The sequence below is a fragment of the Podarcis gaigeae genome, assembly GCF_964106915.1.
Source record: "Podarcis gaigeae genome assembly, chromosome: 2".
NCBI classification, from domain to species: Eukaryota; Metazoa; Chordata; class Lepidosauria; order Squamata; family Lacertidae; genus Podarcis; species Podarcis gaigeae.
In genome coordinates, this window is record NC_139679.1 from 90,666,996 (window position 1) to 90,689,444 (window position 22,449).

The 22,449-nt window shown below is 41.7% G+C and overlaps 1 protein-coding gene across 2 annotated transcripts in view; it reads left to right on the forward strand.

The window, feature by feature from the left end:
• The window catches only part of RAD18 (RAD18 E3 ubiquitin protein ligase), a 104,946-nt gene that overhangs the window by 34,623 nt on the left and 47,874 nt on the right, over positions 1-22,449 (forward strand). For both annotated transcript variants that reach the window (XM_083724613.1, XM_083724614.1), the window contains exons 7-10: positions 223-407; positions 4,183-4,259; positions 4,922-4,982; positions 20,360-20,491. In XM_083724613.1, the coding sequence (XP_083580739.1) occupies positions 223-407; positions 4,183-4,259; positions 4,922-4,982; positions 20,360-20,491 (455 nt within the window). The remainder of the gene's footprint in view (positions 1-222; positions 408-4,182; positions 4,260-4,921; positions 4,983-20,359; positions 20,492-22,449) is intronic.

The window sequence follows — 22,449 nt, forward strand, 5'->3', positions numbered from 1 at the left end:
TACATTACGTTTTGAAGTTGGTTTGCAAGCCAAAACCAATTCTCAAAAAAGTAGTGTGCATTTTCAAAGTCCTTGATCTTTTATTGCAGTGCATTTGTGTGTGAGTCTCCCCCCTTTTGTTTTTTTGAATAACTATAATGTAGGGAAAAACGCATACATTTGTTGAAGTGCGTGACCGGAAAAACTTTATTGATTCCCTCCCATTTTTAAAAATTATTTCAGCTCTGGACAAAAAAGAAAGCTACTGTCTAAAGTGGTGTACAGTTTACTGTCTGATCGTGATCTGAGAAGAAGGCTGAAAGAACTTGGACTGTCCACTCAGGGAACGAAACAACAGCTTATTAAAAGGCACCAGGAGTTTGTGCACATGTATAATTCAGAGTGCGATTCTTTAAATCCCAAATCAGGTAGGAAGCTGGATTTCACATAATGGTTTTCCTTGAAAACTGCCAACATTTTCATAAAGTATGCCTCTTTCTGACAGCTTGTTTACCTACCATTTTATTTATTTGAGAACAAAACACTCAAGCATGCCTATTCCAGATTTCTCTTTGGACATATTTGGTCTTGGACTCTTTTCGCACTCTGCTGAAAGGCCATTTGAATTTTCATTGGCATGAGGTCAGCTCAGCGCAAGGTAGCTATTTGTGTCCAGTGGTTGCTTTCCGCATGGCGTTGGGATTCCCCTGTAACCCTGGCAGAAATATTCTCAGTGGTATCATGGTAGTTAATTTCTATGGCCTCCACACACACTGCACAGCTGCTACATGGATGCGACTTCAGATAACTTATTTGTGTGTTTATAGAGTGAAGTCAGCCTTAGAGACTTAATTATTGTTGGTGTTTGTCCTTGTTCATCCAGGGTGGTGGTGGCAATGCATGTGGTCATCCCATTCCGTCTTGCGCTATTTTAGCTATGGGTGCTGTAAATTGTTTGCTTCTAGCCAATCAACTCTATACACGCAGGCTACACTATCCAAACACTCGCTATACGAAAATTCACTTATCCAAACACAAGAAATTGGTACCCAAACGTCATGTGAGACCTGTGTGTATTATAAAACTCAAGGTATAATACACATACTCACCTCTTTCCCCTGGTCTTTCACATCTGATATATAAATTTTGAGGAACCCCCCCATTTTCTTGAGCGTAATGGTGGTAACCCACTCAGTAAAATGTACAAAATCTAAATAATGACGATGTCGATTCTCACATAGTTGCACAACACACTTTAAAAGTAAAAAAACAAACAAACTCTGAATAGAACTTAGGAGAGGAATCTCTGATTCAGTTCTACTTGTCCCATTTTAACAGAAAGCTAGGAAATCTTTTCTGCTAAAGGTCAAAATGACCTCTAGAGTTACAATTCGAAAATACAACTTGAGGGCACAAATATTTGTCTAGGGGAAGACAACATGACAGCTTACCTCTTAAAACGTGCTTGCGCTGGTTCCAGTAGTCGTAGGCAACAACAGAAGTGTCTGTTCTGAGTGTTTTGATTTGACTTTTGTTGCTGCAAGAACTAGAGAAATACAGTTGTTTTTTCCACAGAAAAATGAATGATAGTGGTTAACGTTAGAGAAACCCTGCTGGATCACATCAAGGGTCCTTCTCCAGTGTTCTGTTTCCCACTGTGGCCAATCAGATGCTGGCAGGAAGTCCACAAGCAGGACACAAGTGCAGTGCCTGCCCACACACTCATGTTCCCCAGCGACTGGCATTCAGAGGCATGATGCCTTCAAACCTGGATGTACTAGAGTAACTCAATGAAAATGTCAAACCACAGACCAATTTTTAATTTTCTTATACAGTTAACACGTTCTAGGCCATTTAAAATATAATTCCCCAAAATTTCATCTTCCAGCAACACTTTTACTTTTAATGACGCGAGTAAAACGACGAGAAGCATGACATGCAATATGGCTCAGAATTTGGTTTTTCCAAATCATACATAATTTTATAAGCATCTACCATGTTCTCTCTAGTCACCTACATTTACTTGCCTGGTTCCTTTTGGTCACAGTTTTTCCATGGGGTGATGATTATGGTTTGGGGAAACAAACCAATTTCAGATGGTGGTTTTGCTCAATTGCCTGAAACCATAGTTAAGATTAGACACAGTTTATGGTTCGAACAAACCTCTTAACTGGGGTTTATTGAAAATTGAAGCAAAAACTTCCAGTTTCCTGGCAGCCACACTGGAGGAAGAGATTGGAGACAGGCATGTGTGAGCTCATATATGTAGCATTAAAACATATTTTAATGTTGCATACAACTCAGGCTATTGTGATTAGAAGCAATGGGTTTCTGACTCTAGTCCAGGAATGGCAAAACTGTGGCCCTCCAGATGTTGCATTACAGCTCCCACCACCTCTGATGTTTAGACATGTTGGCCAAGGCTGGGGAGTGTTGGAATCCAACAACATCTGTAGGCCCTATCGTACTCCCTAAACTGCTCAATCTAGTCTGGATTTTTCTACAAATCAGGAGAGGTTTGAGTCACGTTTGGCTTATTTCTTAGATATCTATTTATAGAGCAGCTTCTTTAAGAAGGTATCGGATTCCTGATGGAAGTAAGGTTTGAGTTTCGTTTTCCCGTGAGAAAAATCCATAGGCTCTAAATTAATGATCTCTACGCAGGACTGACTTAAAATCAACAAACATGTCGATTGCAAGCAAAAATACAATCCATTTGTGATGCCAGAAAACTCTCATTTTATAGCATGCTGTAAATTGTCATGCTGTTTTGTTTTTGCCAGCCATTTGGATTTCCAAGACCAGAAATAAAAAACAACAACAATAAAATAAAATAATTCTTGGTGGCACTAACAGGCAAGAATGCTACCAAGGACCCTCTTTCCCATGCTTGGTCCATTTGATCTCACAGGTCTGTAAAATAGGTCAATTATATTTCTGTTTCACAAAAAAGGGCACCAAAATGGAGAGTGATTTGCCCAAAGCTGTTGTCTTGGGAGTTTGATTACAAGTCGGGGATTCAGAGTCTAGGATCTTAATCTCTAACCTCCACCACCTGCCAACAATTTTTATTTCAGTTCTAATTAGAGATGTTCTGTTCTGTTGAATAGTAGAAAATATTGATGCATGAAGACTCAGTCATTATCCACCTACATATGTTGTTCAGGCACATGTATACATTTATTTTTATATGGCTTCAGCTCTGTTAGCGCTGAAGAAATGTTTGCCTGCTAGTACTGACAGCAGTGACTATTAATGCTCATAGCCCTAATTTTTCACACGGGTGGTGAGTAGAGGAATGCTGGTTAGGCATTCCAGAAGCTGTAGTATACCAAAAATGTTCCCCAAAGAGAGAGAGAGAAATAAGAACTCTGTTTTTTTGGTCATTCCTGCAAAATCCAATAATAATAATAATAATAATAATAATAATAATAATAATAATAATAATATAGTAGCAGCAGTTGGGAGTTGACACATGAGAGATGTAACAGTCACTTGGAGATCTATGGACCTTGTTGTAGTGACATTCAGAACTCTCTTAGCACAGTCTCCTGTTGAGGTCTTCTAGTCCTTGATTTGTCTTTGTTGCTTATAGGTCTGGGGTGGATAGATTCTGGGAAGGAAACACAAGGAGCAGAAAACGAGCAGTGTTTGTTGGACAGGAGATGGGCTACTGTTGCAGAATCAGGGGCTGTTACGGCAGCCAGTCACAAAGAAGAACCTCTTGCCTTTTTCCTCTTTCATTTACCTTTCTCCTTCGCTCTGTGATCTCCTTTATTGGGAAACTATTGCTGCTTTTGAAAATACTGCCTAATACTCAGATACATTAACAGTCAAGGATTTCCTGAGAAGCCTCTTAGAGCTTGCTCAGAATGGCATGAGAAATCTGTCCTAATTCTGAGATCCTTCTGGCAGCTAGCATGTGGTTACTGAAGTTTCCTACCCCTTTCAACAAGGATGCAGTCTTTATTCCCCTATTCAGGTCTTACTTTTCACAAGCAGGTGAACTGCACCTTCCTCCATTCTCTCGTACTCCCCGTCTCTTAGAAAAAGCTTCATTATAGGTGAAAATGTGTGTTCACTTCAGACTAGCATGTTTCAGTTCTTACAAAGAATATACTCTCAGAAACATTTTGTGCCTTGATATAAGAGGCGCCCCCGTGATGTTAGGCTTCTGCTTACGGCAATCGTTTATTTCCACAGTTGCTGAAATTGTAGGAGAGCTGGAAAAAAATGAGAAGACTCGAACACAACTGGAATCCAGTAAACCTAGAAGAGGCGTAAGTTGATAAACTTTGACTGAGGCTTAGTGACAAGAAATGAGCATGTGTCACTTCATGTGATGAAAATCCCACAATGAGCTTTTCAAACCACAACTGAGGATGTACCATATGTGTACCCCCTGCATTGCAGGGGACTGTACTAGATGATTCTTGGGATCCCTTCCAACTCTACACATCTATGAGATGTAGTTAATAATGATGGAGACTGGCGCGCCTCAGTAGGGAGGGCCAGGCACAATTGGGGAACCACCACTGAAAAGACCCCGTCATGAGTCAGCACCAACTGAGCATCCTCTGGTGATGGCACCACCAACAAGGCCTCACCTGCCAATTATAGGATGTGAGATGGTTGGTATTGAGGAAGGTGCTCTTTTAGGTACTTGGGTCCCAGGCCATTTAAAGATTTATGCACTAGTGCTAGCACCTTGAATTTGACCCTGTAGAGAAAAGGATCTCCCTTTAGGTAGACTAGCACACGTTAAATGCAATCGAGAGTGTATAGAAAGAGTGCTAAACTACAGCTGTCAGGGGAGGGGAGGGTTGTGTGAGGAGAATATAAAAACTTCCCTTTTAGATAATTGTGTCTTGATTATTTTGGGGTGTGTGGCTTTATATCCTTCATCCTTCATTAAAAAGAAATGTTTGTTCTACTGTTGCAGAGTATGACATTTACCAAAAAACAGACAGAGAAAGAAATAGATGAAATTCACAGAGATTATCGTAAGTAAAGCGATTATTTCATTTGCATTTTTTAAAAAAAGTAAATTACATCTTAGGAGATGAACAAATTACAAATGGAACGGGTATTAAAATACTCATTTTCTCCCTTTTCCCCATCATTGTTTACCTATACTAGTGTGCCCAAGAAAAGAAAGAAAATAAAATAAAATGTGAACAGTTCATTATGGGATTGCAGGGAACTATAACTAGGAAGCAAAACTCTCCACTCTTCCTCCCACATTTGGCATAATAGCTTTGGTGTCAACATGAAGGCATACTCTGGTTCAGTTAGTTACATCTTTCCTGCAAATTTGTCCTGCAAATAGGATCACAAACTGTAGTTTGAAGTTAGTTTGCAACACTGGTTTTGATGGGAAACAGAAACCATAGTTTGTAGGTTTTGGTATACTGGAAAAAACCTATGGTTTATGCTAAAGAGATAGTATGTAATTGAATCAGAGCATGGGAGCTGCAGCGGGGTGGGGGTTCACATAGTGCCAAGCCACAGTTTCACATTTTGTCTGAACTGAACCAATGCTTTTTTATTTTAACTGTTAGCTAGCAACCTCATAGTTTGTCCAATAAGAAGTCTTAAGGAATCATTAGATTTGTAATTGTATCAAATTATGCTTAATATAATGTTGGCTATGACTCTGGTTTAGAGTTCAAGTTACAGTGGTAACTTGGGTTACAAATGCTTCGGGTTACAAACACTTTGGGTTACAAACTCCGCTAACCCGGAAGTAGTACCTCAGGTTAAGAACTTTGCCCCAGGATGAGAATGGAAATCACATGGCGGCGGCAGCGGGAGGCCCCATAAGGAAAGTGGTACCTCAGGTTAAGAACGGTTTCAGGTTAAGAACGGGCCTCCGGAACGAATTAAGTTTGTAACCAGAGGTACCACTGTACTTTCAGGTATACCCTTGATCGACCCAATATAGGACTGCTGTGTGTCTGTTCCTCATCATATTTAGTAACTAAATGTCCTTTGGGAGTGCAGCAGGATGTTGAACTAGTTAGAAAAGCTTGCCTCATGAAATTGAGTTTAGGATATATTTTAACAGGCTGCTCTTAATTATTTTTAAACTTTGATTTTGGGAATAATTTTGATCCTACCTGGTTCATTCTTTATTTAATTTCAGGGCTAATTTTTCTACACTGGCTAGTCCAGCACTTCCTCTTTTAGCTCCCAGTCGATGCTTTATAAATGTCAAAACACTAGTATTAACTAGTGTAATGTGAAATGTTGTAGCAGCATTATGCAAAAAATATGTATGCATATCAGTCTTCACTGTAGCATGACAGGTGAATGAAAGTACTGCATCGCAAATGAAACTGATCAGTTTTTAATGAGAGCAGTGAGAAGCAAGAATACTGTACATTTGCTCTGGCCTTTTATGGATGAGTTGCTTGTCCCCATGCATTTTTTCCCTGACCAGTAATTTGCTTCACTTCCCGTATAGGTTCATACATTCTACAGCCATATGGGACTTTAGGGACATCGAAACTGACTAATAGCAGTCTGTGCCCAGATCCTCAATGAATGACTCCGTTTTCCTTTGCTTTGATACAAGGGTTCTTAGAATTTTACCTAAGGAATGTTTAAGGTTACCTAAGCACAATGAATACAAGGATCTAAAGGCAAATCCCTCAGGAGGGAGATGTTTTGTATTCAGCTCCTAACTTCCTTAACCTTAGATCAACAGTTAGGGATGATGGCAGCTGTAGTTCAGCAACACCAGGGTACTCAAGGTTGCGAAGACCAATGTAGGCCAGTGGAATAGTTAACAATGAAGGGATTATGCATTCATTTATTGCATTTATAGACCTCCTTGTCCTCCAAGGAGCTCAAGGTGTACATGGTTCTCTCCTCTCCATTTTATCCTTAAAAAACAACAACAACCCTGTGAGGTAGGTTAGACTGAAAGACAGTGACTGGCCCAAGGTTACCCAGTGATCTTCATGGCTGGGTGAGGATTCAAACCCTAGTCTCCCAGGTCATTGTCTGACACACTTTTCACAGTTACAGTACATGGGCACTTCAATTTACAGGGAAGCAAATTTCTGAGAGTGAAATTCACAGTCCCAGAACTAATTACTACATATAGCGAGGAATGAAAGTGCATTGTTCAAAAAGGAACCAACATTGGGTCTGTTGGGAAGGATTGGGTCAGAATTATATATCGGTTTTTTCACCAGAAGATTCACAAAGTGCAGGTGCTTGCGTTGCCCGCACCTGTTCTAGTAACTGAAAAATCTTCGCACGTCTGACATTTTGTTGTTCTTGATATTTGACACCAAATGACACAGAGCTCGTCCAATGAAGCTGAATGTATGTAGGAAGATTCAGAGCAGATAACAGAAAGTACTTTTTCATACAGCACATTGTTAAACTGTGGAACTTGCTCCCACAGGAGGCAGTGATGGCTACCAACTTGGATGGTTTTAAAGGAATTGGACAAATTCATGAGGATAAGGCGACCAGTGGCTGCTAGCCATGATGGCTATGCTCCACCTCCACTGTCAGGAGCATTATGCCTCTGAGTCTCAGTTGCTGAGCATCACAGATGGGCAGAGTGCTGTTGCGCTCATGGCCAGCTTGCAAGCTTCCAACAGGCATCTGCTCAGCCACTGTGAGATCAGGTTGCTGGACTACATGTGCCATTGGTCTGAATCAGCAGGCTCATCTTACATTCTTAACCAAAGCAAATTGCGAATTATTTTGGCCAGGGAACATAAACCACGCTCGGAAACAGCACATTGAATCAACATTGGCTGGCTACACCAACTAGACCCACCTTCTGATGTTGGGAGAGCATAAAATGTCTTAAGTGTGAATGAATGAGAAGGAAAGAGCTGTGGTAGAAAAGGCTAAGGAGAAAAGGTTTCTCGGAGAACACATTTCAGACTGCTGAGGCATTGGTTCTCAGTTCTGGAAATGGCAATCGTGAAGCTGGAAGATATTTTCCTGGAGACCAGAATTTCATAGAAGCATCCCACTTTGCTTGTCAGCTAGCTGACAGTTTGATCAGATAGCAGGAGGCTTGCTAAACTCTGGAATGGCTGCTTGAGCACGTCTGGTCTCTTAAGGGAGAAGGAGAAAAGGCTTTGCCTGATTCACAGCTCTGGCAATTACACCAGCAAAGATGATACTCAACAAGAGCTTTGGCTTCCAAACACATCATGCTCACAAAGGCTCGCATCAATGAACTTTCAGTGCTGTGTTTCATGAGCCTCACACCTCATACTACACATATACAGTCGTACCTCGTTTTGCGGCTGGGATCTGTTCTGGAGCCCTGGCCGCTAGCTGAAAAGGATGCAGGGCAAAGTGTCGCGTCTGTGCACGTGCGCGGAGGGGTTTGCCCTTCTGCGCATGCGCAAGCGGCAAACCTGGAAGTAACCTGTTCTGGTACTTCCAGGTTTGCCGTGGACGTTCACCGGAATGGACGCTAGACAAGGTGAACGTTCGCGGAGGTATTACGGTAACACTAAGGTTTCAATGGATTAAAATTTATTAAGCATTTTAGTGCTCCCCTCAAAAAAACCCCCAGAGATAATTTATTTTTAGGTGTGCTTGTTTATGTGCATCTATGTACAAATAGATTTATAAGCGCAAAGTATCCAAAATATATTGGTCTATGCTCAGATGTCATGTTCGCTCTTCCTACGCTCACCTTTTCACTTCCACTTCAGCTTTTCTGGTTTTACTTGTGTTCTAGTAGTAGAAACCTATCACTGAGATTTCTTAAAACAAGCTTTTATTGATGGACACAAAAGAAGAAAAAGAAAAATCGTGGTTCATGCAGGGGGCTGGCTGTCTCTAATAGAATTAATTCATACATTTTCAATTTTTATCAAATGACCAGGAAGAAAGCAATTTGTGCTGCAAATAGAGTCCTGAATCTTTCCCGTCAACCCCCCCCCCCGAAGGAGGGAGAATTATGAATGCTGCAGATGGTTTTTGTGCATTTTTAGATACTTATTTTCATCATTGTTCTCTTGTTCTTTGGGTAGAGCCATACTGTTACCACATGCATCCACAGATGATGGATAGTAAAAGGGTCTCCACAGGGTGTTAGCTATGAATAGATGGTGAGCTCAGATGACTAGCAATTGTGGACCAACGGTGGCAGTACAAAAAAGGTGGGATGCAAGCACCACTGTCTTCCTGAAGTATTCACAGAATCTCTAATGGCACTGTGACATGCTGAGCAAATGCTACCATATAGAAAGTTGCTGTCTTCACTGCCTTGTAGATTAATTCTTGGCAATTTGACCTTTTCCAAACAAAATCAGTGTGGAATAGGACTCCATCTAGCAGTTGATCACCAGTTATCTAACCAGGGACTGACAGATTCTGGATGGGCAAGCAAACATTTCTGATAATTGGGGCATTCACTTGCTCCAGGGGGAGAAGACTTGATGCATACCTCATGCTGTATCTTGTACTGCGTCATGGACAAATCAGCACACTTCTGCTGTCCTCCACCTCGGGGTCACTGAGGGGCAGTGGAGGCATTCCAACCTTCTCTGTCTCTGCTCTTCCCAGCCATTCAGAGCTCCACTCCGACTGACCAACAGGCACAGAGATAAGCTGATGTGCCTTTACCCCCACGCCTTCCAGCTCAGAGCCAGAGAGGGCAGGGGACATGGAAGGTCATTTGAGTTCTCTGCTTGCATCAAGCAAGCATGGAGATGAAGCAAATGGCAGAACTTAGGGAGGGTGCGAGGATCAAACCTCCTTCCCCCTTGGAGTTGCAGGTTTGGGCTTTTCTCACTTTGCGAGAGTCTGGCCTGACCCCTTGTAAAGTGAGACTGTCAATCCCTGTTTCTTACCTTCTGGAAATCAGCGCAACCAGTTGTGCTCTAGGTGAATGGGAAGTTGCCGCTCTTTTGTATTCAGCCTGTAATGTCATGGAAGGCGATTTGGCTCTTGGGCCAGTTTGATTACCCTTAACACCGCTGGCATTTTTCAGCAGACCACAGACAGGATGCTTTGTCATTGCATTCACCCGGATGAATGCTTCAAAGCCATCTTCTTCCAGACGAAATCCCTTGCTGAATTTTTCTGCCCTTTATGAGCAGATGCTTTGAGTTACAAGTGTTCATTTCCTTTCTGATCTACGTTTGCGCTAACTGCAGCCGTACTGTTAACTTTTTGTATGAGACTTTAAAATGTGTCTTGTCAAACAGTTTTTAAAAAGCTTTAGATTTAATTCCAAAATATTTGGGCTACACAAGGGTGAAGAATGCATTTCCTATTGTTAATGCCATGTTTGCTGGGTATTTTGGGGATGTGCACTGCTTCGCCTTCATCCTTGGATACAATGTGTGTCTCAGTTGCACCTGATTTCTACACTACTCATATGCAGGGCACATCAGCTGTGTCAATACCAAGGACATACCAGAACCATTGTAGAATTAGTCTGAGTGTTGTGCCTTTTCCAAGAGAAGTTCCTGGGCTTCCAGTTGTTGCCATACTACTGAACCACGACTGGGAGAAGCTGACCTAAGTTACCAAGCACTACTTGTGCATATCTTCCATTCATTTCATTGAGACATTCATGGATGCTTTCACCTCTGTTCAATTAGGATGGCTAATGGCTATTCTGTTGTTGTCCAAGGTGAGAATACACCAGAGTAATCCATTTGCTTTTCTGGATGAGCACTGGCTTTGCAAGGATGCTCATATATACATGAATTCATATTGGGGAAAGAAGATTGAGTCTTCAGTAGTTAAAGTGAAATAATGGTCGAAAGTGGCTTTGAATACAAGTTCTAAACCTGTGGTTCCCAACGTGGGGCACACGCCACACAGGGGGCAATTTGATTTTTAAGAGGGGTAATTCAAGAATGAGTTATTAATGGCCTTTTGGGCTTCCTCCATGTGAATAAGAATTCACTTTTTGAATAATAAGAATTACATGTCACGGGGCGGGGGATCAGGATTTTAGAGATGCTTAGGTGGGGCATGGCAAAAAAAAAAGTTGGGAACCACTGCTCTAGGCAGAAACACATGTTTTCACCCATACTGAGTGAAATCTTCTTGTTTCTAGAATCTGCAATAAAAATCCCATTTAAATACACATTTTAAAATGTATTTTGACCCTTTTTTCCAACTGAGAACTATGAAAACCAGTGGATAACAGAGACAACAATCTGAGGTATCCAATCTTATATAGGCTTGCCTGGGTGCAACTCCCATTAAACTCAGTTGTATTTTTGTCTGAGTAATGTTGTAGGTTTGCATTGTTTTAGCTTGGGCATAGGAAGTTCATAATTAGAATTTGCAAACTTTGAATGCAGACTGATTCTAAACTGTATTAATGCTTTAACATTTTCCCAGTTTAAAGTTGAAGTGAATGGGGGACAGTGGAACAATAACATACATTGCTTCCTTATTTATTATAACATTATTATGCTTGAATCTTTTCCCCCTTATGAATTTGGCCATTGAATTTCACTAGTGTCTTAAATTTGGCAGCTGGACTCTCTTCATTACAGCTGTCCTGCCTGGATAGACCCCTCTGCTCCTTTTCAGCTCTTTGCTGAAATTGGAAGGAATGTTACAGTTGAAAATAACAGATGCCTTAGGTTTGGTTTTTACCAGTTAGGCGACTGAGGAATAAAGCAGGTGGGAATGGATGGGGGGGGGGGGACTTTGCCTGCTTTTGAGGAGTTTTCTGACCCATGTGTTTCAGAGGCGGACAGGATTTTTGTTGGACTATGATTGCTGTCTACAGTATATAAGTGACACCCCTCCCCAATAAATAAAAACAGGAAAAGAAGAATCTTTATAGTGGGGTAAAGTGCAGATACGTACTACTTAAAATCTTAGCTGTCTGAAATCTATATTTGCAAAATCTTCCTATGTGACACTATTATTACCCAACATGATTTCAGTTCCTTCCCCCTTCACCTACCTTTTGTATCCCCCTAAAGCGGATGCTGAATGGTGATTTTTGAAACAGGAGAAACCTTGGAAAGGGAGCTGCAGTAAGAGAAGGTTCATGTCTCCTGATATGACCAGGAAAGTGCTGCCCTCTGTCTCTGGCCATATCACATGGAGACATGAAAGACTGCTACAAGAAATGTATTTGAACTCTGAACTGGGATATCATATGGAATGATACATTCCTCTTAGCTGTTTTTCAGTTTCTGAAGGGGTGGTGGTGGAGAAAGCCTGCTATAACCTAGTGTAGCCCACAGTGTCCTCCAGTTGTTGTATTGATTTTGTTTTGTTCTGTATTGGTTTTGTTACACTGTACACAGCATAGATATATTCATGTGATAATGTGGTATGAAAATTAAACAAAGTGAACTAATGAACCATTGGCCATGGATGGGTTGGTAGTAGTTGGAATCCAAAACATCTTGAGGGCACCAGGTTGGAGAACATTGATGTAGTAGGTCATCGTTCTTACCCGAGTATTAGTTAATTTTATCCAGGAGGGGCCAAGAGCCCTGCCCCTATTCTCCTGATCACCTCACATTGAAGGGGAAGGTTTGAAGAAGGATTGTATATGCATTCTCTTGATTGTGATAATAGCCCTCCCAGCATTCAGCTGAACATGCTTCATATCCCTCTTTGGACCTTCCCACTCAATGTGAAAAGGTTGTGGTCAGAGGACTAGGGCTAATGCATGCATCCCTCTTCCATGGACACAGTTAACAAATGCCTGAGTAGGGCTGGTGCCTGTTTGATTCATCATGTTGCCAGAAAATTCTTAAGCAGAAATGCCTGGCTTAACCCCAGGGCCTGGGTTGCATATTGCCCTGTGGGAGGAACCATTCCTTTGTGTCCTTGGTGGTTACCAGACTCAGCGGTTCGACCAGCAAATCTGCTCTGATTTTTGGATCTGTGCTGTCTTCACAAACGAGAGACATTATCACAGTTCAGGGACACATTGCAACCACACGAAAGCGTTTGAGGAGGGTGCAGAGCAGAGCCTGTGTAGAGTGTCCCCTGAGGAGGGGGGTGGCTCAGAGACAGTCCCCAGAGCCAAATAGAAAGTCCTGGCAGGACCAATCCAGCTCCCAGGACTGTTTTTATATTCTTCATTTTGAGCATTCAGTGATCCACATAATTATCACAGCAACCAATCTGATAGGGTTAACTGAAGACTGTTTTGAAGTGTATTAAATTGATCTGTATTAAATTGATCTGTGAGAGGGGATCTTTTTAATACCTTAGAGAAGGCTGCAAAGAGGGTTCATGTCTAGGTCATAGAAAGTTCTTTGTGAATCATGCTTGAAAACTGGAAACAAATTTAGATGTAGAATAGAGCCTCACTTACTATAGCAGTTGTTGACTTTTGTGGGTATAATTCATCAAGTAAAGCTTTAACCGCCTGCTCATCGCAATTTGAAAAGAATGAAACTGTATGGAGGAGTACTTGGTGGATGGCTCTGATGACCTCCCAGTTCATCTGCCTTCTCTTTGTATGGATTTTGCGTCAGCTCGCATTGAAACCTTGGCTAGTCAATGTTTATTCATACCAAAAAAACCGTGATGGTTGTTAGAACTTAAGCGGTGTGCTTGGAGAGGTTTTGTCCTTTATTAGATCCTTTAGGTCTATCCAATTACCGCCCGGTTTTGAATCTTCCATTCCTGGGTAAGGTGATTGAGAGAGCGGTTGCTGAACAGCTTGGTGGGTTTCTGGATGAAACATCGGCTCTGGATCCATTCCAGTCTGGCTTCCGCGCTGGTCATGGGACCGAGACGGCTCTGGTTGCCTTAACAGATGATCTTTGTAGACAGCTGGATCGAGGCGGGTCGGGGCTGCTGATTCTTCTAGATCTGTCAGTAGCTTTTGACACGGCCGATCACGAACTTCTGGACCACCGCCTTGCCGACGTGGGGATCCAGGGCACAGTCCTTCAATGGCTGCGCTCATTTCTCTCTGGTCGGGTACAGAGGGTGGCGTTTGGGGGGGAATTGTCATCACGCCACTCCTTGGTGTGTGGAGTGCCTCAGGGTGTGATACTCTCCCCGATGCTTTTCAACATCTTTATGCGCCCCCTCGCCCAGCTTGTCCAGAGTTTTGGGCTGGGCTGCCATCAGTATGCCGATGACACCCAACTCTATCTGTTGAAGGATGGCCATCCTGACTCGGCCCCAGACACACTGACCAGATGTTTGGAAGCTGTGGCTGGATGGTTACGTGGGAGCCGGTCTTCGAAGACAGAGGTTCTGTGGCTGGGACGGGACGATATGGGATTTGGGGGGCAACTCCCATCTCTTGCGGGGGCGCAATTAGCGCCAGCACTGTCCGTTAAGAGCTTGGGTGTAATCTTCGACACTTCCCTTTCCATGGAGGCGCAGATTGCAGCTATAACAAAGGCAGCATTTTTCCATCTCCGCCAAGCTAAGCAGTTGGCACCTTACCTCTCTCGCCTTACCTAGCCACTGTGATCCACGCGATGGTCACCTCCAGACTGGATTATTGTAACTCGCTCTACGTGGGGCTGCCCTTAAGACTGACCCAGAAACTCCAGCGGTGCAGAATGCTGCAGCGAGACTCCTTACGGGGTCTTCGCTGTGAGATCACATTCACCCAGTGCTATACCAGCTGCACTGGCTCCCGGTGGAGTACAGGATCAGGTTTAAGGTGCTGGTTTTAACCTTTAAAGCCCTATATGGCCAAGGACCCTCGTACCTACGGGACCGCCTCTCCTGGTATGCCCCACAGAGAAACTTACGGTCTTCAAGTAAAAACATCTTGAAGGTCCCAGGCCACAGAGAAGTTAGGCTGGCCTCAACTAGAGCCAGGGCTTTTTCGGCTGTGGCTCCGACCTGGTGGAACACTCTGTCACAAGAAACTAGGGCCCTGCGGGACTTGACATCTTTCCGCAGGGCCTGCAAGACAGAGCTGTTCCGCCAGGCCTTTGGCCAGGGCACAGCCTGACTCCCTCCCTTGGCAATCTTCGCAGAGCTCTGGCCCAATGGTGGCCAGTGGCTTGAATTTAATTAATTTTATAATGAATGATTTTATAGTTGTTTGTGGTGTACTTTTGTACTGTTTTATTGTTGTTAGCTGCCCTGAGCCCGGCTTCGGCTGGGGAGGGCGGGATATAAATAAAATTTATTATTATTATTATTATTATTATTATTATTATTATTATTATCCCATTAACTTCATCATTCACTGCTCTGGAAAGTAAAATACTTTTAAACAGAATGAAACCACCACAAATGACCGGTCATTGTTAACAGCACAGGTGCCAAATGGGTCCATTAACATCTTCACCAAGGAGAAAGTTATAGAGAACTGAAACTAGTTATTTTGGGTGACCTCCAGTGGTGTCCGCCCAATAGCAGGATGGTCTTCTGCTCATGCAACAGGGCCTCCATTCATTCTTTTTTCCTATACGGCCACCCACCCCATTCTGCTCTGGGGGGTTGGGGAATCCTCCAAAGCAGATGCAGGATGGGGGCAGTGGGGCCGCAGAAAGAGAAGTCCTCTTGGGTGAATGAAAGTCTTCTTGCACAATGTTGGTTCTCACACTACTTTTAGGTTAAAATGTAAGATACTACAGTTCTTTACTGTAAGATAGGTGTTAGCTAGAGTAGTTTGACCTCAGAAGCTTAATTGGATTTTTGCATCACAAAACCAGCTTTGTGTATGAAAGCTGGATGACCTCTGAAGGTTGGAAAGACCTTTTTAACTATAAAATTTTCAAGTATAGCAGTGGCACTGAACCATTTCTTCCCTACAGTGTTGAGTTCATTTCTCAATTTATGTGTGTTCTTGGGTTCTTCAGGGCATTGAATCTGCAGCAGGTTCATCGTGGTGCTGGGGGTTTTAAACCTATCCTGGCAGGCTGAAACTGGCAAGTTGCCTTGTAACTGTCCCTTATAAGCATTCAGCAAAACAGCCAGAAAGCTCTACATTCTTCTTTGCTGAAATCAAAACAAAGGACACAGGCCCTATTTTTGAATTGCATGTGTGATGGTTCTGAATGAAAATTGAACATCTGAGCGTATATGAAGCTACTGAATTTGGCAGAGGGGCCATAGCTAAGCGTTGGAGTGCATGCTTTGCATGTAGAAAACAACATTCATTCTGTGGCATCTCTAGTTAAAACGAGGATCAGATGCCATGTTTGATGGGGAAATCTTCTGCTTGAGGCCCTGTAGAACATCTCTGAAGGCAGAGCAGAGAATACTGGCTTAGATAGACCCACAGGGTATGTCTCAGTATTGAATTCTCTGGTCCACCCCCTACATTCTGTATCATGCAATCTTCTCTTCTTCCATTTGCCTAGAATTTAAATTCTCTGGAATGCATGCCCTTAGACCAGGAAGCCTGACTTAGTATCATAAGAAGCTCATTTTTATTTTCTTCAGATCACTTGGCAGTAGTAGCACTGGTACTTGAAAGCATGAAGGGTTTATTTTTATTTTATTTTTCTGTTATGTAAATAAGATACTTTGGCAGAATGTGTTGTAATAAATTTTTAGGCTTGGGTATGCAGAGGGTTCAGCTTGGAACGAGACAGGCTGCTAGAGAGCCACAAGCTAATGCATGTTTTTGTTTATAATGTTTCTGAAAACAGCAAATGTCACGCTACAGTTTGTGCAAATGTTTTTTTCTTAGCTTACAGATTTAAGATACATAGCAATGTAGCTAATTGTAGCTGATGCTTAAACTATTTGAAGCCATGCAGAAATTTGCAGGTTCCCAGCCCTGTTTTTAAACCATTAGGTTAATGACACCAAAATTAAGGAAGTGTGGGTAATGTCTTTAGGAGCATTCAATCAGGATGCAACGTGGGGTAGTAGAGAGAGTGCCAGGAGAAACAGAGGGTGGGTTGTAATATTCAAAGAGGGTGACATTCCTGCACATTTCCTTAAGCTTCTTGGATGAAGGGTGATGTAGCAGTAATAACAACAGACAAATACAGTGGTACCTCGGGTTACAGACACTTCAGGTTACAGACTCCGCTAACCCAGAAATAGTACCTCGGGTTAAGAACTTTGCTTCAGGATGAGAACAGAAATTGCACGGCGGCAGCGGGAGGCCCCATTAGCTAAAGTGCTACCTTAGGTTAAGAACAGTTTCAGGTTAGAACAGACCTCCAGAATGAATTAAGTTCTTAACCCGAGGTACCACTGTGCTGTCTTAGGGCCAGAACAGACGTGACATGGAAATCCAAACCTGATCTCCCAAATGTGTTAATAATTGTTTGTTAAAACTTAGAAGCAGTTATCTTCAGCACGTTGTGGATTTGATTTTGATCTGAGTGGTGGCAGCAGTGAAGATGCGTTTAAGCATTTCCCACATGCCATTTTCTGGAACAATCTGTCCCCTGGGGGGGGGGGGGGAGAGCTGGCATTAGCTTCACTAGCGAAAAAAGAGGCACAATGCAGATATTTAATATTTCTTGCTCTGATATAGGGGGAATTGTTTCCTGGTGTCATCCCTGGGTTCCAGTAGAATTTATTGTTTGTCAGTTGGTATTGTCAACTACTCTTCTGCATAATTCTCTTAAAGATTTCTACAGTTGTATAACTAGCACAAGCGTGTGTGCTTGTTTATTAGCAGTAGTCACAGGAAAGAAGGGTTGCATCCTTATTGTTGGACTGTTGTTTTTAATGCTGTTTGTCAAATAGTGCTGGGAAAACATTTCATTTTCCCAGTTTTTGGAATAAGCAGCAAACAATGTAGCCTGTCCATCTGCTTGCATTCTGCTTAATGGATGGTTTGGCATTCAGAAGTCTCTGTGGATGGCCTGTTTGGATGGATTTCTGAGAAGGCAGAGTATGTGTATTGTGCTTGCATACAAAATACAGTTATCCAGCGAAGTCTTCAAAAGTGCCTTTTAAGTAAGTTGCTGAGGGCTGCTATATCATTTATTATCAAAATTGTCATTAATCAAATTATTATTTTCTTTTTCACCAGAGCCCTCCGCCATCTCAGAGATTCTTAGTGGATTTCTTGAACAGTCACCTTTTTTATTAGCAAATCTGAACTTTTAAAGAATGTTTCTGAAGTTTTATTACATGCTATGCTTTGGGATTAGGACTTCTTTAAGTTTTTAAAAGGAAATGAGTGTTCTGTTTATCCCAGTTTTTCTGTCATTTCAAAGATATTAGTCTCACAAGCCAAATAAATAGTTTTGGCCTTGGAACAAACCAAAATATCGAGTCAGTATTCTTCAACACTAAAATCACTTTTAAACAGTTATGTTTTGTCTCCCTACTAGCCCTTTAAATGATGTACTCCCCCCACTTTTGGGTATATAATGTGTTCTGATGGAACCTGGAAGGTGATGCCCAGTACAGATAATCTTCTGCCTGAGCTGCTGTCTCATTTTTCAAACACTTTAATGAGGGGATTAGGGATATCCAAAAAGAAGAAGCACTCCTTTCACAAAATACCAGAAGATGATGAAATGAATGCAGTCATCATAAGTACCCTGAATACTCTGCTAACAGATAGAGTACAATTTGTATGTCACACACACATATATTCCCTTCAGTAATATCCTGGTTAAATTGATGTCTTTGACAAGAGATATGCTGCTCATAAAGCAGAGAAGCTTAGGGAGGGAAAAGCAGTGGAGATTTTAGACCTGTGCATTGGAGCATTTTAGCTGAGCAGGATGGACATGCTTCTCTCGATAAATTGATAACACTGCTATGTGGGCTGTGTAGGTAAAGCTCCTCTGAAATATTTCAGTAAAAATACAGTCTAGTTACATCAGTCCTTTTAGCAGCGGGAACTGTAAGAAAATCAACAACCCACGCAGGGGCTGTGTGTGTGTGTGTGTGTGTGTGTGTGTGTGTTTTCTTCCCCATTACTGTAGAAGAGAAAAGTCTAAGATTGCCCTTAATGTCATCTAACTCAAAAAATTACCATTCTAATTTCATGCCTCTTTGTTAGGTATTCAGCATTTACCAATATCTAGTCGCACAAGAAGGGAAAGGTGATCATTTTCTGTTGTTGAGCTTTATTGAAAACCATCCATAAAGGCCTTCGAAAGAGAATCCTATGAAGCAATTGAACCAATTTAAATGAATGAGTACATGTTTTGCTGCTTATTCCTCCTCCTCCTCACTAATCATTGCTGACATATTTGTGCAGGTACTTCCACTGTAGTGTTTGCAAACCACGGAGCAAACCTTTCCTCATGCAAAAGTTACCATCCCCGTGTCGTATCACACATATCTGCACAAGTGGCAATTCACTGCATCAGTCTGGATTTTCATCATATACAGATGGCAGTATTTTGCACTTGATCTGTCCACAAGCTAATCCTTGAGGACATTTTTTTGTTTGGTTTTTGGGCAATATAGTTGGTTTGTTTTTTGGCAAGGAGATGGAATAGAGAGGGGATAGAGGAATAGAGCTGATTGTAGCACAACCATTCGTAGCATTTTCAGGAGCAGTAAGATGGTTGATATTTTGATGATGTTGTGGCCTCCATCATTTCCAAGATACAAGGGAAGGACCAGGATATCTATTATGTCAGCAGTGAATGTCTCATCCCATTCTTCTGCTAATTGTAATTCTTTCCCTCCTGCAAATGAGTGTATCAGCATCATATTTGACATCAGTCACAGATGGAAATGTCACTATTGTTTTTGATGGGTACAGCACTACCAGTATTAAATATCTGGACAATGAAATTGGCAGGTGTGAAGCTTGTTGTGAAATCAGTGATTTTTAAGTAAATTACTCTTTCTGTCAAAGCAGTATTTGTGATATTTCCATAGTGTCATTTAATGTGGGTTACAGCATCATTGTTTGTTTATTTTATTTATTAAATTTGTATACTGCCCTTCACCTGTAGATTTCAGGGTGGTTCACAACATAAAAATAAAAGATTAAAAACCATTATTTTCATTATTTCCACAGTGAGTAAGAGCAATGAATGAAATTGCATTAAGAGCAGAAAATATTTCTGCCTTGCAAATGAGTCCAGAAAGGTTACTAGTCAACAAAACCTTTTTTTTTTGCACCTTTTGGGATGCACCTGTATCCTTGATAAGGAGGAAGGGAGTGACAACTCTTTCTATTTTTATTATTTTTTAAAACCCTCTCCTGTCTTTTTGGCTGATAGTAATTGCTCTTAGCCGTGGGCAAGTGGCTATTTACAACTTTATATTGCCTGGTGTAATTGCTAGCATCCACCAGTTTGTCGTGAGGATCTGTTGCTGTGAATCGCTTTAGGTGAAAATGCACCTGAAATTGAAAGTGAATGAGTAATTAGAGGAGCCTTTGTCAACGTGGTGCCCTCAGGATGGTCTGGCCCCCCACTTCCATCAGCCCCAGTCAGCATCAGCTCTTCACCAGCACTTTCTATTCTGTTAGTATATTTATGTATTCTGTTTGCTCCTTATGTGCCAATGTGATTTTGTTTTTCAGGAAAAAAACATAAGGCTGAATTTCAGGCTTTAATTGACCAAGTGAACAAGAGAAAGAAAAGTGCAAGTAAAATAAAGGAAGAAGGACCAGAGCAGGAAGAGGCAACTGCTCAAGAACTACCTATGGAGACTGGTACGCAGTGCTGATTAAGGCAAATTAATGTTGGATATTCATGTCTGGCGTTTCTGTGCGCTGCTCTGGTTCGCCAGAAGCAGCTTAGTCATGCTGGCCACATGACCCGGAAGCTGTACACCGGCTCCCTCGGCCATTAAAGCGAGATGAGCGCCGCAACCCCAGAGTCGGCCACGACTGGACCTAATGGTCAGGGGTCCTTTTACCTTTACTAATGTTGGATATTAATTGTTCAAAGAACAGAAGCTTGATTTTCCAAGAGCTTGGTTTGTCAGGTTTCTGAAATATTTGCCTAACTTTAAGCCAGATTATTATTGTATTTATGTAAGTGTATTCTAAGCCGAGTCTGGAAAAGTAGTACAATAAGTCCTCAATTTATGCGAGGTTTACATTCCAGGGATTGCTCCTAAATCCAAAATTGCATATAGCTAAAACACCAGTGGTAGGTAGGATTGCCAGAGTCTTTTTTTCCTAGACTTCTGCCCCCGCCCCCTTTCTTCTTCTTATTTTTTTGCCAAGCCTGTAAAGCTGAATGCACATAAGTTAAATGCATGAGCTTACGGTAAGTTGTGAGCTTACCGTATTTCAACATCGGCCATTGTCAGTGTTTCATTACAATCCACTCTCTCTTTTAAATGTGAGCATGTAAAACCACTTGTTGGAAACTTCAGATTTCCTTATTAGCCCTTGACATAGGAAGGCATTTCTTCTCCTTGCTTAGTGGACACTTTAACCATGATGGGGCCTGAAATGTGTGGTATAATTTAGTACATTGTGGACTTCCGGCTTAGGGGGGAGTTGGGTGTTCTTATTACACCGAACCTTACTTTTATTCTGTGTTGACTACAGTAATTCAAAATAATTTTTCTTTCAGATCCCAGGCTGGTTCAGACACACATCAGAACACATCCTATGTGTTCTGAATTCAGAAACTCTGGGCTGTTCTGATCAAAGTTAGATAATGCAAACCAGAATCAAACTGTGTTTTTTGATCTTGGCTTGTTATTAAAATTATTATGGTTGTTATTTTTATTCCATATATGGGGAGCATCATTTTTGACTGCATCTTTTGCATTTTCATGTTGGCAGTTGGTTTCGTTTAAGTTGTCTAAACCCCAGCCCTTCTCAAGTTAACAAGATTGCTATTTTGTCCTGTCAGAGGCTCTTGACTTGTTTCACTTAGCAAAAGCCCTCTTGAATAAAAATAAATAGAAATACCAAGATGTTTTTTGAACCTTATCGCTGACATCGTATGCAGTTCTTGAAGCCAAAGCAAGCTTGAGATGCTTCCAAGAATAAAAGTTATCACAAAAGTTTAGCCTGTTTGGCGATAGTTGTCCCGCTTTGTATATTTCGAAATATTATTGGATGGAAGAAGTCCAAACTTACATTCCTCTCTCTCTGCACTCATTTTAGAAGGATTGTTTTGCAAAAAAACTAGCAAACCTATCAACACATTTAGATAACATAATAAAAGCCACGATACGAGGGTGACTTACAAGGTCAACAAATGTTCACAATTATCTCCTTTACAACAGATGGCATAGTTCTTTAAAAGCATGGTGACGCTGTAGGTATTAGAATCATAGAATTGTAGAGTTGGAAAGGGACCACAAGGGTCATCTAGTCCAACCCCCTGCAGTTCAGGAATCTTTTTGCCCAATGTGGGGCTCGAACTCATGACCGTGAGAGTAAGAGTCTCATGGTCTACGGACTGAGCTATCCCAGCCGATTGCGTTGTAGTGTTATTTGCTCAGTTATTTCATAGAATTATAGAATTGTAGGGTTGGAAGTTTATAAATCACTTTTCACCAGAAAATATCACAAAGCGGTTTACAAAGAATTGGGAATCAAAGTGTGGGTCCACAGCAGAGGCAGAACTGAAATGTGGGTGCCGCTAGATCCCCTTTGGTTTCAAGGCATATCTTAAATCATGCCTGCGCAGCTAATGTCCCAAT